The sequence below is a fragment of the Haliotis cracherodii genome, unplaced genomic scaffold (genome assembly GCF_022045235.1).
Source record: "Haliotis cracherodii isolate W230 unplaced genomic scaffold, xgHalCrac1.p SCAF_10, whole genome shotgun sequence".
NCBI lineage: Eukaryota > Metazoa > Mollusca > Gastropoda > Lepetellida > Haliotidae > Haliotis > Haliotis cracherodii.
Genome location: NW_027266265.1, coordinates 9,099,338 through 9,123,190, shown reverse-complemented (window position 1 = coordinate 9,123,190; position 23,853 = coordinate 9,099,338). Strand labels below are relative to the sequence as shown.

The following is a 23,853-nucleotide window of genomic DNA, read 5'->3' as shown; positions in this document are numbered from 1 at the left end:
TTTGGTGAAACCAGCCAGTACGGGTAATACTGGTATACAGATGGTATGTGCTGACAATCCAAGAGGTGAGGTGAAATCGAGTCCAAGATTATTGCACTCATATAGCGACGTGCATGTACTTGTATGTGTTTGTGTGGCTTCTTGTACTAGTCCGGACTGATGCCGATTTATAGTGCTAGCTCACTGAGATACCATGCCGCAGTTTAATGAATACCGTATACTGACTCCGAGCCGACCAGTCCTTGTAAATTTAGCCCCTTAATGCCGAGCGCTAGACAGGGTAACAACAAGTACCATCTTTTAACGTCTTTTGGTATGACGCGGCCGCGGATCGAACCCCGGACCTGCCGCTCTCCGGGTGGACGCTCTACCACTAGACCACGGAGGCGGTCGACAATCCAAGAAACATAATCGGGAAGATGGTATCGCGTAGCTGCGTAAACTGTTTTACTTTAATCGTAAGTGAACCTTGAATAAGGATTCCAGGATGAAAACAAAAAATGGTGAGGTTTTCGAGGAAACCATGTTGCTTGCCAAAACCAACACAAGTTTTGGCTTTCGATCTAGAAACCTTATTCAAAGTCAACTTTCAACAAATGAAAGTTTGGTGGCTGGTTGTTGTTTAACGCCGCACTCAGCAATATTACAGCATATATGACGGCGATCTGTATATAATCGACTCTGGACCAGACAATCCCGTGATCGACACCATGAGCATCGTTCCACGCAATTGGGATATGATGACATCTACAACCAAGTCAGCGAGCCTGACCACCCGATCCCGTTAGTCGCCTCTTACGACAAGCATGGGTTCCTGAAGACCTATTCTACCCTGGATCTTCACGAATGAAAGTATAAGTTTTGGCAAGTAAGTGATAAAGAAGACACTAGAATGTAGATTATAAAAATATTTGATGATTTGTAGCCATTGAATTTCAACGATGTAGGCTTGAACTCCTCAGGTGCATTTTGGCAGACTTTTGACTGTTTTTGTCTTCTAAATTCCGGAGAACAATGGGTAATAAAATGAAGAAACTATAGATTGCAATGAATTTACATTGTGTTCAAGAGCAAATACTTAACCTAACATTGTTTCACATATCGAAGGCAGTTGCTCGATTCCGCTAAATAATTGGAGAATAACCTACAAGGTTACGAAAAACATGTCACGAGTGAAATTAATGTTTGGGATATTTGACGAGTGAAATTTATGTTTTACGTTCCGAGCTTGTCACCTGTTTTCCGTAGTCACTCGTACCGAGTGGGTTATTCTATTTATTACCCATAATCATATTAAAGACATGAAAAAAACTGTCGGCGATCAAGAATCAGTTGTTTTGTATCAATCCGCGTGTGAAAACACTGTCCACTCACTCCAACCGCATACTAAATTAACATGTTGTTAGGCGTGAAAAATATTGTTCTGTTAAAAAACGATAGAAGTCACATTGCGGTTATCTTTCTGATTTACACAGCAAACACAATCTTACATTTATGAAAGAAGACAAATTTCAAAAAAGGTTCAACAGGTTTCTTTTCTCTCTTTTTCTCGTCATTGACAGACAGCCCCCGTTGTGCATAGACACCTGTCATTTTGTTCATGTCCCATGACAAGTGAGTTAACTGACTATAAAAGTCCAGTCTCCACCCTTGCCAAACTAGGCTGGTATTATGGAGTTACATTTTGGCTGGACTAACGAGTCTATGCATAGTCCAATCACAATCGCGCAACGAAATCGAAATCCGGTTCGTAAACTGTCATTTCGGTCGATTGCAGGAATTGCAAAACATGTGCATCGCCAACTCGATATGCACCGATATTTTCCTAATCTTTTCATGTTCTTAATCAAGGTGCTCATGTGATTTGACACATTTTACTTGCATTTGCTTCAAACAAAATGGCGGCGCCCGGTCAAGACGATCTGATCGATAATCAAGATCTATTTTGGGATAAAACGGGTCTTACATCGCGAAGTGTTTGTTCGTTTGTTTGTTTGTTTGTTAGTTTGTTTGTTGTTTAACGCCGCACTCAGCAATATTCCAGCCGTCATAGGCGCCGGCATTTTGTTTGAAGCAAATGCAAGTGATACGAGAGGTGGAATCTGATAGGTCCATAGGAGAGGCATCGAAGGGACATAACTCGTAATAGCCCCTAGTGGCGCTACCATCGAGCCCAGGAATTCCAGCCTACATGTAGTTCGGCAAGGGTGGAAACTGGACTTTTAAAGTCAGTTAACTCCCTTGCCTCGGGAAGATGGTCTTTCGAAAGAAATGCCAAAACCTGTAACGACAACATGGACGGAATGTACAGAAGTCATATTTGTTTGAGAAAAGTTACGAAAAGTAGGTAAACTTTGAAAAGTACGATTGCTATCAGTGTCGGGAAGAATGGACCGACTTGACCCAGATATGAGACTAAAACCAGATACATCAACAGAAATGGCGTTACAGTTTATCCCGGACAAGAAGTTGTATGGACATCGTGTCCGGTTTAAGACAACTGTAACTGATGGGAACATGGCACTGTGTACATTGATGGGGAACGTGTGTATTTTGGTGTTTATGAGGACTTGTCAAACATGCTTGTGGAGCGGACAATAGTAGCTGACGGGATTTTGTTGTTATTTTGATGTTGAGATTTATTAATGGTCGAATAGCTGTTGAAAGACCAACAGACGATGACAACCCGGACTTGGTGGTGCTGATCTTGGCACACTAGGCGTTGAAACGGCAACGCTCGTAATCTGAATCTTGGAACTTCAATCTGGCCATAAGCAGTTTTAACAACAAAGACATTAAATGTTCTGAGAGGTTGAATTAACTGAATAACTCTTCCTGTCAGATCTCCGTCCACTTTAACGAGGTCATTTACATTGGGTGGTGTCAAATGGTCAGCCATGTTTATAAACAACACTTACGTAGGTTTGGGTTTTGGATTTTGTAATAATTACGTTTATTGTAAACTGAAAATCGTGTGAATGCTTTGTTGATTATAATGTGAATGAGTGAGTGAGTTGGGTTTAACGCCGCTTTTAACAGTATTACAGGTATATCACGGCGTGTCAGCTTAATGTGGGAGGAAGGCCCGAAGTGATGCAGGTCTTAGACGTTTACCACTTCGGTGAAACCCGCGAGCACAGGAATGGTACTGACAAAACTAGAAACATAATTTGGGCGAACCGTGATTCGAACCCACAATCATAGGTTTCTGGCGTGTCCAAGGAACGCAACTCTGCACAGCGAATTGCGGCGCCTTAGACGACTGGGCCACCCGTGCCCCCTATAATGTGAAATTATGTCGTTGATATGAAACTATGTTTCTTGTCTTAACTATCTCGAATTAGTAAGACTGTAGCTGATAAAACAAGTGAATGAATGCCGTGGATTAGTGAATGAACTCAAGGAGAAAGAAATGGTCCCGTCGTCCAATGCAAACTGATCATTGTTTCACTGACCATTCAGGTTTGAGAATCACTAATTGCAAACTGTGCAAATATCAAAGAGATATTACACTGCACATTTAGCCCATATGGGTATAAAACAGAGAATATCTCGTTAGATACCATTTTTACGAAACGAGTGGACTTTCTATGGTGTCTGAAAGAGCGAAAGCTTTGTAAAAATGGCATCTTACGAGAATTGTTCAGGCGTGTCATTCATTCAAGAGCATCCACCTTCGGAAACAGTGACACAAAATACGTTCCAAGGGAACACTAATGGTACAACTGGAGCATCCAAGGTCATTCTAGATATCTGTCCAGGTGGTTTTAATTGACTTCATTTAACCACGCTTAACCTTTCACATTAAATCAATTTCATGAATAGTCACGCTAGTGGTCGGGTGCATTATGTTCATAGAGACCCCGCTCTATCGGTAGTCGTACATGGCAGTCGGATACAGGCCTTACCCGTGAAGATCCGGGGTAGAATGAGTCTTCAGCAACCCATGCTTGCTGTAAAAGGTGAGTGTGCTTGTTGTAAGAGGCGACTAACGGGATCGGGTGGTCAGTCTTGCTGACTTGGTTGATGAATGTCATTGTATCTCAATTGCGTGGATCGATGCTCATGATGCCAATCACTGGATTGTCTGGTCCAGACTCGATTATTTACAGACCGCCGTCATATAGCTGGAAAATTGCTGAGTGTGGCGTTAAACAATAAACAAACAAACAACGAGGTCAGCTTTGTACAACACACGGGTAATGTACGGATTTAGTATCTTACCGCCTGTATCTTCACCACGTGTGTAATAAATCTAGTTATAGATACAATCGTGTGTTGTTACCCAATGACATGTAAATGGTTAAATATGTACAATTTGAAAGACATATAATCTACTTGTGATTTATTAATATTACAATCAAGTCACAAGTTTCATGTGTGTGACAGAAGCCTGATCAATGAGCGCAGGGGGATTTTACGACCGTTTTCGGAGATACACCATATCATGAGGTGGGGAGAAATGGGGTTTAACGTCGCGTCCAAGATTATTGCATTTATATAGCGACGTGCATGCACGTGTGTGTGGCTGCTCGTACTAGTCAGGACTGATGCCGATTTAAAGTGCTAGCTCACTGAGATACCATTCCGCAGTTTACATTGATACCCGACTCAGACACGGTATACTGACTCCGAGCCGTCCAGTCCTTTTTTAGCCCCTTAATGCCGAGCACCAGACAGGGTAACAACAAGTACCATCTTTTAACGTCTTTTGATATGACGCCGACGGGGATCGAACCCCGGACCTTGCGCTCCCCGGGCGGACGTTCTACCACTAGACCACGGAGGCAGTCACCATATGATGACGATGAGAACTTCACCCCATGTGTTTTTATTTAGTATTTCACCAAACCCTCTTTACATTGCGTGCTCGTTGGTTTCACCGAAGTGGTAAACGTCTGAGACCTGCATCACTTCGGGCTTTCCTCCCACATTTAGCTGACACGCCATGATATAACTGAAATACTGTTAAAAGCGGCGTTAAACACAACTGACTCACTCACTCTTTACATTGCTTGTTTATGGATATTTTCAACTATTAGGTAGGTTGTTGAAACTACGGAAGCCCACTAGGGCCACAATATTATTTTTATCTTGAAATTCAAGTTCTTATCTGGCAACAGCATCAACTCAAAACAAAAAGTGTAGCCTTATTGAATTCAGTATATCTTGAATTTTTACCACAATATTTTGAATTTTCAGTTGAATAATTTGCATTTAGAACTTAATTTCTTAAATCTTTAAAACTGAATAGTGTCTTGAATGTTCAACCGATTATCTGGAATTGTTCACATTTTTTAACTAAGCATCAAGAAAATACAAAAAAAAAGATAATACAAAAAATCATGACACAAATGGGCTTCCGTATGAACTATACTCAAGGACAAAAGTTACTGTGACATACAAAGAGAATCCGTCAAAAGATTATGCTGCCCTGGGCTTTGTCATATCACATGAATCCCTGTGTCTTGTTGAGAGGCTGTCGCGGAGGGAGGGCGGCTGGGACGTGGTTGTCCTGTTGATAAGGTCGCCATGAGCGCCATGTCTTCCTGTAGAAGGTCACGCTGGCAGGTACCGGATGCCAGCATTCCTAAGGCTCGCCATCTGTCATTTTCACTTAGGGCTATAGTGAAAGTCACATCAAACTATCATTTTTTTCTGAACTCTGCCCTTTCCGAATATAGCTTTGACTGACAATGATATGGCATTGAATATCTGACCTTTACAGGTTTCTCCAGAACATTTGCTATTTCTTGCAAAAACAACATGCAATATTTAGTTGATTGCTTTTCTCTTCGAACTTTTTAATGGTTCAAATCCAAAAAAAGGTTTGTAAGTGAAGCACATCCAGGTCATAACAACTTTTACATTTTAGTACATTAACATAACTTCTTTGAGAGGCATTTAGAAGTTGGAGTACTAAGTAAGGATATATGGAAGAACAACTTCTTTATTACAATTAGGAGCGACTTTTTGGTGTAGGTTCTTACACCCTTATCAAGCAAGTGATGTACAGATGTTGTTGTTGCATTAAGTGTTTAAGAGGTCGCCTTCTGCCTAAGCAATTTCGGCAGACCTGCCACTCTTTGAGACTCCTGTGTGTGAGTATAGTACACATATCTATTGTGAGTTTGGTATTTACATAATTTCTGGTTTTGTATTGATGTGATTTCTATTTTCTTATATCGATATGATTTCATTTTTATCCTTGGCTGCTCTGTTTATACACGTTCGAGTTGCTGTCCATCTCTCAGAAATAGAGTTAGTTTGGCTTTCGCTATTGCATCTCTTGGCTTTAGGAGATGTATGACAGATAGCGGATCTAACTGCAATTCTTGTTTTAACCTAGCCCGGGCTGGGGCATAGTTTGGACATTCTAGTAACACGTGAGCAATGGTTTCAGCCTGATTGCAAGATGAACAAACCTTGTCATAGTTCTTTTTGTGACCGACACTGAGGCGTGAGATGGCAATTTCAATTTTCCTTACTCAATTTTGAGTATGAGTTAGGCTTTTTTGGGACCTTGGGTTGAATTTTGTATAGCCATCTGCCGATCTTACTTGCGTCCCATTGAGCTTGACATCTTTCTGCTATAGAGGCTTTGATTTTTCTTTTTATCTCTAGTTTACCAAGGGAATAGGCTGTATATCCGCTTTGTCTAGAGCTAGCTTCGCCAGTGAGTCCGCTTTTTCATTTCCATGAATATCTATGTGAGAGGGGATCCAGCACAGCTCCACCTGTTGGCCTTGGTCCGATAGTTTTGTATATTCGTATAGAGTATTGTTGACCGTGTTTGGCCTGGAGTTTGAGTTTAATTTAATTTATGATGTACTGAGTATGGTTGACAAGTCTATATACAGGATAGGAGGCAGTGTTTATACAGGAGAGTAGTTTTAAGATGAGGTTACACTGGAGTGGAGAAGCCTGTCATGTACACAGACGGGTAAGACATATTGGCCGGTGAAGCCTGTAAATACACAAAAGGGTGAAGCCAGTAATATAAACAACAAAACAGCACAAATATTGGTTCAAATTGCACTGTACTTTCAAAGCGTAAGCATATTCATTATTTGCACGGATATAACGGATTGTTGAAGCCGTGACTTCAATGCAGCAACAGTATCAGGCGATAAACGTAAAACAAAACAAAAGTAAAAAAGTTTTAATTTATTCATAGTTTATTTTATTGCATAAATACTCACACTTACGATGCCATAGCAGACAACAAGGAGGCAAAAAGCAATCTCATTAAAATCAGATCTTAGTTCTCGCTACCGGTACACTAAGATGGACATCCCGTTACGGGTCACGTTCTTAAAGTGAACTGTTGAAACATGGAATTGAAGCAACTCCTCGCTACCTGTATTTCTGTATTGTGCTATAGGATTCGCCTCCACTGTGGTATGAAGAATTTCTCATTTTCAAGAGATTTGAGACTGGTTCCATGCACAAACAAACATACTGTTATGGTATGTGAACCGCATCATGAACGCATCACAAGTGACGTCATAGATCCATGTCTCTGTATGTACCATGTGTGCGAGGATTAGCGTGTAAAGTTTGGAAATCTCGTGCAGCATATCATGATACGAATATAGACACTCTGTTGTGAGTCTTTTCACTTTCACAGGAATACACCAGAGTCACCGTAAAGTCACATTATTGTGCCAAGAGAAGTGAGTGACGTTGGTTCCGTTTTTAAAACCCACAATAATTTTAATATTCTACCATGACATTGAAGAATGCTTGATTACGATTAGTTAAAAAGGTTTCCTTTTCGCTACTGAAACCTCTTTTAAATATATTAAGCCTTTTCACACAACAAACGTCCGTATGAATACATCGATAGCTTACTTATCGCTACTTACAAAATGGCTGCCGATCGATGACCAATAGGAACTATAAACTGTTAGGGACAAGTTTTGACATAATAATCACCTTACAAGCGGCCCCGATATTTGCCTGCTGTCCCTTAACAGTGTGTGCAACCCAGGCAAACTTAAATTCTGAGGGTGACTCTGTCGAAAATACAGAATTCGCTCCACTGAATAGTATCCAGGGAAAACTCCGGAAACTGGCAATGTTCGGCAAAACGGTTCCCACACAAATCAGCAAACATCTCACCGCCCCCTCGGGGAGAGACGTGTGCTGACGAAATTGACCACTCATCGGATTCCGTTTTATACGTCATGTTGTCTGCAAAATATATTGTGACATCAAATTTTGATATTTTCTTGAACAGATGCTTCAGGTAGTTGGTAATCTATGTTCACAGTGCCACAGTGATATTTGCAAAAAGGCATCAGACGCTTAGGATATTTTCGGTAGGTCCTTTTGTGTGACATGTAATGTCGTCTCATGATCCCAGTAGACGTACACAAATACGTCGTTGAAAGAGTACCCCGCCCCTTGTATTAGCTCCATACAGTGTTGAGTTAAACTCCCCACATCGTGCGGAATTTTCCGAGTTCTATGCACACTCCGGCGCAGTGGTGACTTAAAGGGGCACTGATCTAACGCAATTCCCCGGGACTGGTTGTTGCCTTTGTTATTGTTTTTTCCCAGTGAGTACCCGGATGTATAGCAGAAATCTAGACTAGTTCGCGACCTCTGCTGCGCCATTCGTAAGCGCATTAGTCACTTTTATGGGTAGTAATAAGGGCGTATGGTCACATTGATCAACAAAATGAAATACAGTTTTCGAGATAATAAGGTATTGTAGGTATCTTTGTGGGTAGCATCGGTAATGGTGACGAAGTTTTGAAAAGTCACTTGCTTGGTAATTTTGCGATTTTCGTTTACACTATTTTGACTTGCAACACCAAGTAAATATTTCACCTGAGCATTGCTTTTTTTATAGTGTGTATATTTTTTTACAGTCAAATGTGTAACAAATTTATTCAACGTCTAAATATTCAGTTATTTTACAAAGTGACTGAAAAACATTTCCATCTGTATTATTATGATAACGAATTCCAAACATTTTGATGTTCAATGGCATCACCAAGAGACTGAAAATGTTACGTTGAAAAGTGCATTTCTATGTTGTTTGGCTTCTAATCCTACATAATAATCTGTTGTGATGTTTGTAGGCCCTTTTGATCGTCTTAATCAATCTGGACAGATTTTTTATTCAAAATGACTGAAGTATTTACACATTTTATAAATTGCCTGAGAGAATCACATTTTACAAATTGTCGGTAATATATACACGCTTACAAAGGAAAAGTCTTGTGAAAACAACGTCTATCGCGCATTGAAGAATTTCCCAACCAAGACGTTGAGAAACAAGAACGAATCGGTTCAAATGAAGGAAAACAAAATGCAAATATCATAATTACAACCTACCAAATTTATGTGTATAAATTGTAGGCAGCTTCCTTGTTCGAGGAATGTATCCGTGAATATCCACACAAAGGAACAATATCCCATTCGTCTGCAGCTGTACAAAGAATTTTATTCGATGTCACGTGTCTCAGTAACAATCAAATATTTTAAAAGATATATATCGTTTCGGGATATTATAACCCGTGTTCGTTTCTCAACTGATCACTTGGATTGTTTCAGGTGTTTTACATAGGTGTCAAGTCTCAATGGTCGGCTGAGAAAGCCCACGGGACAACTATTTTCATAACGTCCACGGTTCCTAAAAAATCCATTGAGTGATAGATAACAATTATCAATCAATCAACGTATTATCAGTTAACCCTTTGAACAAAGTATGATGTTTTTACATCGGCACTTCACGCCATGATATGAGTGTATTCCCTTTGGTTTAGTAAACCTAGACATGTAAACACTCACTCTTGACATATCCACTGTGCAAGATAACAGTGATTAATCAATCAACGTATTTTCTGTTAATCCTTTGATGACTAGGAACGATCCGTTGATTTACAAAAAAAGTAAATCAACTGATCATTCATCTCTTGCTGGGCTGCAACGTGCATATTACATAACACACATTTCACCTCTCTTCAAACCTGGATTTAGACTGAATAATTACCCCAGACACAATAAATGCCAAATGGGAACCTTTGTCAGGTAATGTAAGTGGTGCTACCACTAATTGTACCTGTAATAAATTCATTAACTGAGCATCAAGTGAATGACGACAAATACACAAGTGTAGGGTTATACGAGAAAACGTGGATGACAACAAGGGAGTAGTAATCGTATAATCGACGCAATCCGAAATCCGAAAATGCTTTCATTGCATTGATACACATAACACCACTGCCACACGTGACCGGACTTTTCTACGGAAGCGTAGTAGGGCCACGGTGAATTTGTCTAAGTATCTCCTACTTACTATCTCCTACGTAGGACTTACTATCTTCTACGTAGGACTTACTATCTTCTACGTAGGACTTAGTATGGCCTAGAATCACTATCTCCTACGTAGGACTTAGTATCTCCTACGTAGGACTTACTATCTCTTACGTAGGACCTAGTATGGCCTAGAATCAGTCACTATCTCCTACGTAGGGAGCTTGAAGCGGGATCTAACTTAAGCTTGTTCCCAGGTCCATATTCGCGTCGTTACCTTGCACCAAACAAATATTGTGACATGAGAGACGAGGTCCCGCTTAGGACGTAATCCCGTTTCAAATTACATGTACAAATTAAACTGGTTCCGCTGTTGGTACGCGCCGCAATTTAGCCAGACAGGCACACAGTCCAATTATCAAGCTGAATTACCTCCCTTTGACCACAAACTTTACCCAATGAAATAAAAATCGATTTGATTGTCTCCCTTTGACCATGACAAAAAATTTGTAACATCGCAGATTGCATTCGGATATCAGATCCATCTGTCATTCTAATTTAATCAATTATGATTATGTTTCTAGGTACCATACCCGTGCTCGTAGGTTTCACCGAAGTGGTAAACGTCTGAGACCTGCATCACTTCGGGCTTTCCCCCCACATTAAGCTGACACGCCGTGATATAACTGGAATACTGTTAAAAGCGGCGTTAAACCCAACTCACTCTCTGGGAAAGGGGCGGTCGGGTAGCCTAGTGGTTAAAGCGTTCGCTCGTCACGTCAAAGACCCGGGTTCGATTCCCCACATGGGTACAATGTGTTAAGCCCATTTTCCGGTGTCCCCCGCCGTGATATTGCTGGAATATTGCTAAAAGCGGCGTGAAATCACACTCACTCACTCTCTGGGAAAACCTTGGAGATGAGAAACACAAAAACAAGTAAGGACGCCCTAGACGAGAAAATAAAGGGGCCTGGCATACGAGTACCAGTTCAGGATTTCACCAAGTAATTACAATCAGACAGTACTGTAGCCCGCCATAATCTGACGTCAGGTCATCACCGTGGAGCAGCCAATCAAATTCGATTGTCTGGAATTCGACGGTTGATATCAGTTGTCTCAAATGTGTTTCTCACCCAGGTGTGTCAGAAATCTGACAGTGAATATGGCAATGCGGACAGCAGTGTTTATTTATCGAGCAGTTATTCGATCCCGATTCATTTCTTCACGATTAACCACCATCGATGATACAAGAGCATTTAACGTTTTAAGAGCATAAAAATGGTTACATTAATAAAGGATTACCCAGTTCGGGCTTCTTGGATATACACGGATATAGAAATGGTACATGTATATTTTGCCATCGATTCCAACTGCGTTGGTCGATGCTCATGATATCAATCACTGGATTGTCTGGTCAAGACTCGATTATTTACAGACCGCCGTCATATAGCTGGAATATTGCTGAAACAAACAACAAGTATATTTTATTTCAATCTCATTGATTGGGTCATTTTAACATTTATTTTAAATATAAGGTGCCGTTTTCGCTTGGCCTTTAGTAGTCGTTTTCGCCAGATGAAATTCGTAGCGTTTTGCTGAGGTGTCGTTTTATCCTTCACCCCATTAAATTCCTAAAACAAAGATCTAAACTGATTCTGTCTCCCCTAAGAATATCCCTCGTCTACGTGGCTCAGGCTGAAAATTGTGGCCAGGGTTTCTGTATCTGGAACGGAATGCTTTTGGCCAACATAAATAGGTCTCAAATGTAATCTACGGGAAGTACTCTCCCGTTGGAATTTATATGATGAACGGTCAAGTAAGCTTATACCACGTAATGGTTTCAGTTGCAAACTCAATGACAGCTGGACGATTTTATGACCGTTTCTACGGATATTTGACGGTATGTTTTTGCCACTTTGCCACTCCTACCCGAATATACGTACGTCAGCTAATTATACCATCAGACCAATCTCATTCGAATCAGATCTTACTTCTCACTACCGCTAAACAAAGATCTGAGGACATCCCATTAGGGGTCACGTCAGAACGACCTTTCATCCGACCAATCAGACTGTCACTTCTGATCATGCAACCTCGAAAACTTTAACACGGGGTATTCCGAACGATAGTTACGGTCTTAATGTCTGAATCCATACAATCTAGGCCACCTTCTTTTGTTCAGGTTTCAAATTTTTAACCGAGAATTTGTCAAAATAAGTTTCGAAAATTAGTCGCCAATTTCAAATTAGTGCCATAAAGCACGAGAAAGCTGCCTTAAGATTGGCTAATGTCGACTTATTGTCATTCCATTGGTCGGTCAAAGTTTGCGTAAGATCGGTCTGAAGACCCGGGGTAGAATAGGTCTTCAGCAACCCATGCTTGCCGTAAAAGACAACTATGCTTGTCGTAAGAGCCGACTAACGGGATCGGGTGGTCAGACTCGCTGACTTGGTTGATGCATGTCATCCATCCCAATTGTGTGGTTCGATGCTCATGATGTCAATCACTGGATTGTCTGGTCAAGACTCAATTATTGACAGACCACCTGCATATAACAGGAATATTGCTGAGTAAGGCGTTAAACTACAAACAAACAAACAAAACAAACATATTTGGAGTTGACTGCGATACGGGTCCATCAACACTCAAATTTGACATAGGGCAACGATTAACCAGATCAGTGTCGGCAAGGTTACGACCTGAATCACAGAATCCCACTGGCTTCCACATTAACTTCCTCTCCTAGATCTGTCTCTTGTGAATGCATGATTTCAATCTTATTAAAATCAGATCTTAGTTCTCACTACCGCTAAACAAAGATCTCAGGACATCCCATTACAGGATGACCTTTCACGCACTTTGACCAACCAATGAACTGATTCACAAGAAGTCGACATAATGCAAATCAGAATGCAGCTTTCTCGGGCTACACGGCACAAGTTTCAAACTGACGATTTACATTCCAGACTACGCTTGAAAAATATGTTGGCAAAGTTCTCGATTCAGAAATTGAAAATTGAAGAAAAGGAGACTCTAGAATGTGTAAAGTATGGTCTAGATTGTTTGGCAGTATTTCCCACCGGCTACGCAACGTCTCTTCCGTTCAGATGTTTTTGCCATTGAAGTGAGAGATTGTCATTTGGAATACCGTGTTGATTTTTCTAGGTTGCATGATTAGAAAACACGTTTTGAGTGTCACTTTCCTGATCTGGTACGCGATGCCTGATTGGTCGAATGAAAGGTCATTCTAACCAGAAACCATCTATTTTATGATCTTTGTTCTGACAAGACCACAGATCTTTGTTTCAGATTTTAATCAGACAGGAATGATTTCAAATCAAAATTGTTAAACCCCCAAACCAAATACAAACCAAAACAACACACAACGATATTAGTTTAAAGATTTTATTTGTTTCAAGTCTGGGGTCAGCTGTCCTGCTGTAGAGGAAATCGGAACACCTTATTCCCTGACTTACACTCGATCTCCCGAACCTCGAGGACACTGAGATCTGGATTCTCCTGGCCAAACACATGCACCATTTTCTGAAACACAATATTACAGTTTAACTATGGATGAACAACTTCTTTATTAGTGCGCAAGTCATCACTTGCTTGATAAAGGTGTTAGGATCTACACCAAAACGTTGCACTAATTGTAATAAAGAGGTTGTTCATCCATAGAACTTGTCTTTATTCATCACTCCAACTTCTAAATGCCACTGAAAGAAGTTACAGTTTAACTTCAAAACAACTTCAATGGACCAAAACTCATTGAAAGAATGACCACCAAGCTACAATAGAAGTACTGCTTATCTGTAACACATTTTTATTTAAGAATTTACTAAAATATTTGTTTGCGATTATTGAGGTAATACACGTAAAACTCGGTGTGCTCACTTGTAAAAGTGTTTACCAAAACTTTGTAAAGGTGTACACCAATTTTTAAGACAATAACTTAAACCCATAAATATATTGAAGTCAATTCTTATTAATAAATATGTCAAAAATAAAACTTCACAGATTGCATAATAATCTTTACACACAAAAATGTAAACAATGACCCGAAATCAGTGACAGTTTTCTGCGTAATTATGCAAAACAAGCCACACCTACTCTCAGCCAATAATGAATATTTGTGACTTGAAGTGTAACCATAGAGTTCTAGATTTTGTCATTAAACAATGTATCACGTGACTCACCAAGGGTCTGGGTAGTTCTCTGGGTACCCGGGTCCTACTCAGTACCCACCCGACCCGGGTACCCGAGTTACCCGTCCCAGCCCTAATACTTATATATATTTGCCCCAATATATTGAAACATTTACAAACGTATCACAATATGTATTGCTGAAGATTTGCACAACAACATACCGGTGTACCAGTATTACCTTCATCTGGCTCAGCTTCTGGTCTGTTACATTGGCTGTAACATCTCCCAAGCACCAGGCAATGCTGATGTGAAATGATGGATTCTGAAAAGGAATATTCGTCACAGTATATCAACATATGTTGGAAGAAGATAGCAGCCAGTAGCATCCGGACAACGTCTGTCTGTGTCCCTTGAATGCCTGATGACAACCTGATGACTATACGGTGAGGTGAGGTGAGGTGAGGTGAGGTGAGGTGAGGTGAAATGGGGTTTAATGTTGCGTCCAAGATTATTGCACTTATATAGCAACATGCATGCACGTGTGTGTGTGTGTATGTGGCTGCTTGTACTAGTCCGGACTGATGCCGATTTATATTGCTAGCTCACTAAGATACCATGCCGCAGTTTAACAAGAATACCCCACTCAGACACATTATACTGACTCCGAGCCAACCAGTCCTTGTTTTAGCCCCTTAATGCCAATGCCAGACAGGGTCACAACTAGTACAATCGTTTAATCTCTCCAGGGGGACGCTCTACCACTTGACCACGGAGATGATCTTATGAAGACTACACAACATTCTACTGCTTGAGCAAAAATGACACACTATTGGCAAGGCCACACACTATAACCACCAAATCCTGATATAGTGTTTGAAATTAAGGGAGACCACATCTTCCCAAGGCAAGGGAGTTAACTGACTGTAAAAGTCCAGTTTCCACCTTTGACGAACTAGGCAGGAATTATGGAGTTATATTTTGGCTGGACTAACGAGTCTATGCACAGTCCAATCAAAATCGTGTGACAAACTTAATGTTTGGTTCGTAAACAACTTTGCGACTGCCGTGAAGATTACGGTCAATGGCAAGATTTTCAAAGCATGTGTATTGTCAACAGGGTTTTGGCTGATATTTCCCAAATTTGTTCATGTCTTAAATCAAGTGATTTAATGCAATTCGTGAGGTAAGACCCATTTTATTACAAAAAAGACCTTGATTATCGATCAGACTGTCTTGACTGGGCATCGCCATTTTGTTTGAAGCAAATGCAAGTGATATGAAAGGTAGAAATCTAATTGGTCCATAAGAGGGGCATAGAAGGGACCTAAATTGTAATTGCCACCAGTGGCGCTACGATCGAGCATGAAATATCCCTTGTCTCAGGAAGATGGGGGGTCCAGTGTTCCTTGATGTTTGCTCTTATAGTCATGATTGTATTGGAAATGTGGGATTCGCTAACTGTTCAACATTGGGGTTATATGTTTCTACCCCTGCTCCCCATCCTCTTTGGATTGACGAATGCCATGCTCGGGGTTTCACCGAAGTGGTAAACATCTGAATCACTTCATGCTTTCCTCCCACACCAACTGACACACTGTGATATAACTGAAATACTGTTCAAAGTGGCGCTTAACCGAACTCACTCACAATTTGGACACCCGTGAAGATCCGCGGTAGAATAGGTCTTCAGCAACCCATGCTTGCCATAAAAGACGACTATGCTTGTCTTAAGAGGCGACTAACGGGATCATGTGGTCAGGCTCGCTGACTTGGTTGATGCATGTCATCGATTCCAATTGTGTGGATTGCACATGATGTCACACACTGGATTGTCTGGTCCAAACTTGATTATTTACAGACTGCCGTCATATAGCTGGAATATTGCTGAGTGTGGCGTTTAACTACAAACTACTGCCTATTGTAAAGCGCTACAAGAGCCTCGGTAAGCAATATCTGTTAAGTACATGCAAGCCAAGCTTCCAGAGAAACCTACCTCGTAGTACGCCTGTAGTCTGAACTCCTTGAAACACTTGTTGACCACATCCACGTAGTGACGTAAGTGAGTTCCGTCTTCCTGGACTTCCAGACACAGGAACGTCCTGGGGACAGAGATTCCTCAATGATCAGCCCAGAATGCATTCGCGAGATCCTTCCCCCATCCTTGTAAGAAGGGTATCACTTCCTTCTCAGCTTCTTAAGCCACGCTTTTTTAATTTTATGTTCCCAGATTTATTCCAGCTCTTCCACTCAAGGTCGCTTAATATGATTGATTGATTGAAATTTTATTCATTCATTCATTCATTCATTCATTCATTCATTCATTCATTCATATGGAAGTGATTCTGTCGTGGTTTTAAAACTGCAGATGGCTTTGAATCACTGATAGTAATGTAGACATGGAATTGATACACAGCATTTCATATTTTATACGATGGTCTTTATTACAAGCAGGCACAGTATTAAAATGAATATTTTTATGTTTCATTTATTTCTTTTCCAGCTGCTTTTCAGTAGAGGCAGTGGCCCGTGAAACGAAAAAATAAAAAATGTGTGACTATAGAGTTCTAACCAACACACTACAGATACATGGCTTTGTGGGGCTTGCTTTTAGATGCCAAAGCTAAAAAAAAATAATATTCTTGGTCCTCAGGCACAGCCCGCATCATCATAAAGTCTGCCACATGTTTCGTTTTTATTTCCAGCCCCTCCCCATTTGAACAGTATGCAAATACTTAAAAACAATGCGATACAATATAGCATGCAGTTACTTCCCTTTACATGCACACTGCTCTACTGTGCATCTCGTGTTATGGTTATGGCAGCAATAGAAGTTAGTATGCTTGTTTTCCCAGGTTGCTGGTACACACAACTGTTTATTTGGTTATATACTAGTTTGAACAAGCCAACAACAAAAAAACACAGCCCGCTTGCTCTATATTTTCAAAAATCATTGCCTGAGAACCAATTCTATTATTTTTTAAACCTAAGGAAACAGAGTTTGTTAGAAATGTGCACCGATCATGATGGGAGAAATTTCGTGTTTGTCGCTACCTTTCATCAGTGTTTTAGATGACTTGGATTTTACTGAGAAAAGAACCAATAGAGAGAGGGCTTTAATACTAAACGTTACATTAAAGTGAGTGAGTGAGTTGGGTTTAACGCCGCTCTTAACAGTATTCCAGTTATATCACGGCGTGTCAGCTTAATATGGGAGGAAAGCCCGAAGTGATGCAGGTCTCAGACGTTTACCACTTCGGTGAAACCCACGAGCATGTTATGGTTCTGACAAACCTAGAAACATAATCGGGGCGAACCAGGATTCGAACCCACAATCATAGGTTTCTGGCGTGCCCAAGGGACGCAACTCTGCACAGCGAATCGCGGCGCCTTAGACGTGCCCCCGACAGTAGAAGAAAGAAAAGCATGGTGTGAGTAAGGACAAGTATAAAAAGAATTCCAAAGTTTCACAAAATTAATATTTTTTTCCAGGTTGACTGTCACTGGTACTTAGTTCAAATCCGAGATAAAACCCGGAATAAGATCTCTCAGTCATGGTTGACCACTCACCTGGTCTTCTCATCGTTGGTGTAGAGTCGTGGTTGCACGATATCACAGATACAGCTGCAAACACAAATGATGCACTTAACCAATTAACATTTAGACATCCATCTTCCCGAGGCAAGGGAGGTGGCTGACTGTAAAAGTCCCGTTTCCACCCTTGCCGAACTAGGCAGGAATGTCTGGATTCAATCATAGCGGCACCAGTGGCTATAACAAGCTATGTCCCTTCTATGTCCCTCCTATTGACCAATCAGATTCCACCTCTCATATCACTAGCATTTGCTTCAACAAAATGGCGCACCCCGGCAAGAACTTCTGATTGATAATCAAGATCTATGTTGTAATAAATAGGGTCTTTCTTCGCAAAGTGTAAATCATGTTGGAACCTTGATTAAAGAAATGAAAAAAATTGAAAAATATCTGTTGACGCTAGGTTGACAGTACACATGGTTTGCAAATCCTACAACTGATTGAGATTTGCATGTCAGTTTACGAACCGGATGTTGATTCCAAATGCGATTTTGATTTGACTATGCATAGACTCGTTAGTCCAGCCAAAATATAACTCCATAATACCAGCCTAGTTTGGCAAGGGTGGAAACTGGACTTTTATAATCAGTTAACTCCCTTGTCTCAGGAAGATGGAAGACATCTAGATTAGCAAAGGGAATGTACAGTGTTCTGCAACAAGAGCGACCTCCAGATTTCTCCAGGGATTATTCCATTACTGAGAGATGAGGCCAAGGCGCCGGCATGCTGTAAAACAGATCTGCCAACACACAAAAAATGAAAGTGGAAAAAAATAAAACACAACAAGCGGTTTTTTTATCTGCACTAACTACAAACATACATGTTTACCTAAAACTATAATGTATAAAATACCAGACAGAAAAGATCAGCTTCTTTTGGAAAAAAACAAAAAACAAATCTGAACAATCTTTAACATTTTTTCCTCTTCAACCATTTTTTTTTCAAAAACACAACACTAAGCCAAGAAATAGGAAATGACTGACCTTAAATGTATCATTAATGTAAAACACTTGAAATATACTACTCAACATTTGCAAAGAATCAAACTTTGGTCAAAAGATGACAGCTTTGGGCGGTAGCAAACGTTGTAGACTGACACTTAGTCTCTGAAAATATATAATTTTGAAAGAAACAAACAACTCCATTTAAATTGAAAAGGAGCCCCAGTGAGATGGGTGATCCAGAACCTGAGGAAAATCTAGACTTGCTCCACTTAAGAGTTGATGCATTACAGAGAGGACTGGATGGAAGGGAAAATAATATGGTTCAGGGACTGTGAGACAGACTACAAATGTTGAGTACTAATTTGGTTTGTCAGGTTCTGAATTCCAGAACTGGATTTTTAGACATTCGGGGGAATGTAGAGTTGCCTCCTTATACTGTGCCAGGATCTGCTGTTCATGGGTCCCTGATTAGAACCTTGTTCCTTCAGCACAACGCCCATACTTGTGGGCTGTGGTAAACTTCTACGATCTACGTTAGGTACTTCCTGTCACAATACAAACGGGCATGCTCCGAAATAATAAACACAGAGGCAGTAAACCTAAATCACTAACTTCAAATATTTATACACACAATTTCTTACCCATCACAAGTTGTGAGGTTTTCTTTCAAGGTGTCTCTGAGTGACTCTATCCAGTGGTGCCGAATCACTACTGTCCGCGAGAGTGTCACATGGTGATCTGACATCAGCTGGAACTGGAGGGGTCTGAGACAGGAGAGCAGGGACGTGAAGAGCTCCAGGAGTCTGTCATCGGGGGTGACTGGAACACAGAAACACAAGCATGTGACCAATCATATCTTTGTACATCCACAACCAAATGTTTAATGTGAGAATTTGGTTCACATGCCAACATACTTGACATATACAAAGGAATCTAAAGAATTTTGTTTCTAAAAACATGCACTGAGAGTGAGTTAGTGGGTGAGTGGGTGAGTGAGTGAGTGAGTGGCCGGTTGGGTGGCCGGATGGGTGAGTGAGTGAGTGGGTGGGTGGGTTGGTGGCTGGGTGGGTGTGTAAGTGAGTGAGTGGGTGGTAGGGTGAGTGGGTGAGTGGGTGGGTGGGTGGGTGGGTGGCCGGGTGGGTGAGTAAGTGAGTGAGTGGGTGGTAGGGTGGGTGGGTGAGTGAGTGAGTGAGTGAGTGAGTGAGTGAGTGGGTTAGTGAGTGAGTGAGTGAGTGAGTGTGAATATAGTTTTACACCGCTTTTAGCAATATTCCAGCAATATCATGGCGTGGGACACCAGAACGGGCTTCACACATTGTACCCATGTCAGGAATCGAACCCAGGTGTTCAGCGTGACGAGCAAACGCTTTAAACACTAGGCTACCCGACCGCCCCCTTGCACTGAGCAGAAGAAGTAGAAGTACTCTTACAGTGAAGATGTAACACACACCAGCATCCACCCAACTCCATCGTCTCACACTCCCTGACCCATCCCGATCTGTCTTCAACATACAAGTTCCTGACCCAGACATCCCGTCTCCACCCATGAAAGAGAGCTGTATCCACCTAATGCCCATCTGTCTCCACCCGTCCCCACCCTTGTTGTCACCAAACCCCCATCCGTTTCTATTGCTCTCCCTACCCCTGTCTCCGTCTCTACCCAACCCCCAATCCCATTCCTGTCCCCACTCGTTCATGTCTCCGAGTCCACTGGCCCCACTGCTGTCTCTCTCTCCGCCCAACTTCCACCCATACTCCTGTCACCACCCATCCCTGTCTCCAACCGTCCTCACCCCTGTCTCCAACCATCCTCACCCCTGCATCCACCCAACCAAAAGGTGATGGCATGTGGTCCTGTGCACAGCGCAAAGGTCACAAATCAGGTGAAGTTAAGCAATGTCGGTCTCGGAGAGTAGTTGGATGGGTGACCAAGTTAAGCAACTCAGAATCCTGAGATTTTCTAGGGCTTCGGTCCTGCCCCACACTGAAACACATGTACCACATGTGGTGTCTCCTTAGGCAAGTGACTTTGTTCGAAATGTGCCTCTGTTCACCCAGCAGTGGGTGGGTACCCGGTAGGATGAGATGGTAATTTGGCTGTTAACCTTCTTGCGCCTCACAGGCACCTTGGGTTGTATACTCCCCAAGGAGCTGAGAATGAAAATCGAGTGCTCACTGATCCATTGACCGGGGTAATAATAGTGTAGCGCCATGAGCATCCACTTGGTGAATGGAATCTGGCACATTATAATTTATAAATACACTTATTATTATTATTAACCCACAGACTTATTCTTACTATTACTAACCTGGGACATACACAAACGTGGCCCAGTTGCCTTCCACGTGAGCAAAGGACCGTATCCGTCCACCATGTTTACTGTTATCCTCCCGGCGTTTCTTTTCAGTTCCGTCATCATACAACGCCTGTATTGCTGAGGGCAGAGGTAGAAGTCGGACGTCTCTTCTGATGAGATACCACATTAATTGATAAATAAATATACTTGGATTACAAATGTACAAGCTATCCACATGACTTACTGATCTAGAAGCAGTATTGTTCCATGAGGTCAGATGTTTTGACATGCTCTTGAACCTTTTTCAATTCTCTCCAAAGCCAAATTTCAAATGATCAACTTCAGTAATCTTCAACATTTCATTGGTCTATTAATTTTTTATAAAAAATGTACCTCAGAGACAGGCCAAAACGAAAATAAAAAAACGTAACTGAGCATTCAAAAATCATTTACAGTTAATTTACAATCTATGATTACAACAAGTATGGAGGCCCTTTCAGGGCCATTTGTTTTTTTCTTGAAATTTCAAGCAACAAGGTCAAAATTTCAAGATACGAGGGTAAACATTTCAAGATACTAACTTGAAATTTCTAGATGTTATGTTGGAATTTCAAGATAATCATTAACTTTTCAAATTGAATGTAGTTTGTGGGTCACAAAAATACTGACATTTCTTTTCTGATAAAAAACAAACTATCCCACATTCGTGCTTTGGGCCCTGGAAATATTTTACTGAGAGATCCTTTGATTCAAAAACAAATGGACCAGGTATATCCCTACATTCATTTATAATGTTTGTTTATTTTGCTGTAAGTAGATAATATAAATATGACTGAATGCAGCATTAGAAATTGGCACTAGTCATGTAGTCCTTGCCAAACTGCCCAATAGTTAAGTTATTATAAGGACTAGTAGAAATTTGCCATTTTTAAGGGTTCAGCTACCGGTATATGTTATCAATAGACTAGTGGACTAAAACTGTTAGTTTCTACCGCCGTTGTATGGATAAATGTGATGAACTGAAGTGTAAAAGCAAATAATGTTGATGATGCTGAAATGCATTGTGTGAATTACCATCTGTTTATTTTGCATGTGAGAATGTCAGGAGAATTATGAAATAATTTAGGCGTGATAATAAAATCTGTTTACAATCCAAAATCATCATAAAAACTAGATATAATTATCTAGAAAAATTATTTAGTATCGGAAGATACATATAGATCTATATATATTATATGCGTGCCTCTTTGATCCTGTTCGGGTTATCCTTAGTGCTTGGATATTTGAATGAAAAAAGTAGCAAAAAATAGTCCATAGCGGACTAAAATTAATTTTACACGATTCTTTTTCGACAGAGACGATACGTTAGGCCTATATCATGTATATTGTCCCTGGTTTTACTTTTAGCCACTTTGCCTCTTTTTTCGCCGGGCACATAATGGGGGTCATTAACGTGACGTTTTACCAGGATCCCTTTATTCCATGGGATTAGGCAATTTCCCTCAATCAAGCCCTCCCAGTCCTTTTTACGCCTCTAGATGTCCAGCTGACTCATGCATCTTTGCAAGGTGCCTCATCGAACTAAAATTCAACATATTAAAGTTCTTTATTCTCACAGAGAAAAAAAGCAAAAATTACGCCCTTGAACATGACATCCGCTGTTGCTAATGTAGCTGACACTGAGCTACTTTGGTAAGTCTGCTGCAAATAATTGTTGTGCACTTAGACACGCGGACGGCGCTTTTCACTCACCGTATTTCTGGCTCACTTGTTTTGAAACGTTTGCACTCGCTGGTGTCATTTAACGGTGAGGCTGGTCGCTTGTCAGGGAAGGTGGGTGGTAGATTAGCTTCCGTGGAATCATGGCTGTCATTTTCACCAGAGCTACTAGAGTATTCAACAACACTTATCATCACAATAATAACTGATGCACAAGCCCACGGAAAACACGACAGAACACGGAGATATCAACAAACGTTCTCATCACTTCCGTCTTAGGGACTAGTTATTAATTCGTAAAAATAAAATATAATTATTTCATTTTGGGGGTTATAAAATATCAGTTAAATATGATAATTATGTTATTATTTGTAAAAAAAAATATTTTGGACCAATATGATTATTTATAGAGTGAAAATACCCCCAAACAATTAATTTTGTAAATTGTTAACTTATTTCTCCCTAGTGGCGCGAAAGAGTGTCATGTTGGAAAATTAGCATGAGAGAAAGACTTTTTGAAGCGGACCATAAATGTTTGACGTCGACTTGTTGTTTAAAATCATCACGCGATTTCTGTACAAGAATGTGATGTTAATTGAGCATTGCTGGTAATTGTGCAGTCTTAGAGTATAAGTTTGCTGCTCGTTTGACTTTAACTAAGGTAATATTATTCGGCAGTATGTATATTCAACTACTAATTAATTTACATTGTAATTCGCTTGATTTATTCCATTTATTTATGTCTGTATTCAGAAGAGAGCGTGTAGGTTATCGGACCATATCACAGAAAATTACAGAGAGGTAATATTTTCTATTCAGTTAAAACATTTCTGAGTGATAATACGTTACAAACATACATAACAAGCAAGTTTTAAAACCAAGGA

At 40.7% G+C, this 23,853-nt stretch overlaps 1 protein-coding gene across 1 annotated transcript; it reads right to left on the bottom strand.

Annotated features, from left to right (window-relative positions):
* Positions 1 to 13,689: 13,689 nt before the first annotated feature.
* On the bottom strand, positions 13,690 to 23,217 carry LOC139446195 (U6 snRNA phosphodiesterase 1-like). The gene is made up of 7 exons (XM_071227516.1): positions 23,003 to 23,217; positions 21,263 to 21,420; positions 19,595 to 19,772; positions 17,986 to 18,039; positions 16,412 to 16,517; positions 14,657 to 14,740; positions 13,690 to 13,812 (listed from the first exon to the last, which is right to left on the bottom strand). Exons 1-7 carry the CDS (start codon positions 23,161 to 23,163, stop codon positions 13,696 to 13,698), a joined length of 858 nt encoding a protein of 285 aa, XP_071083617.1. The 5' UTR covers positions 23,164 to 23,217; the 3' UTR covers positions 13,690 to 13,695.
* Positions 23,218 to 23,853: the final 636 nt, after the last annotated feature.

Excerpts from the sequence above, each read along its gene's own strand:
- LOC139446195 (XM_071227516.1), bottom strand. The coding sequence starts at position 23,163 with ATGATAAGTGTTGTTGAATACTCTAGTAGCTCTGGTGAAAATGACAGC. Across the intron at positions 19,773-21,262 it reads CACGTTTGTGTATGTCCCAG|TCACCCCCGATGACAGACTC; the intron begins GTTAGTAATAGT and ends TCTGTGTTCCAG. Across the intron at positions 18,040-19,594 it reads AACCTCACAACTTGTGATGG|CTGTATCTGTGATATCGTGC; the intron begins GTAAGAAATTGT and ends TTGTGTTTGCAG.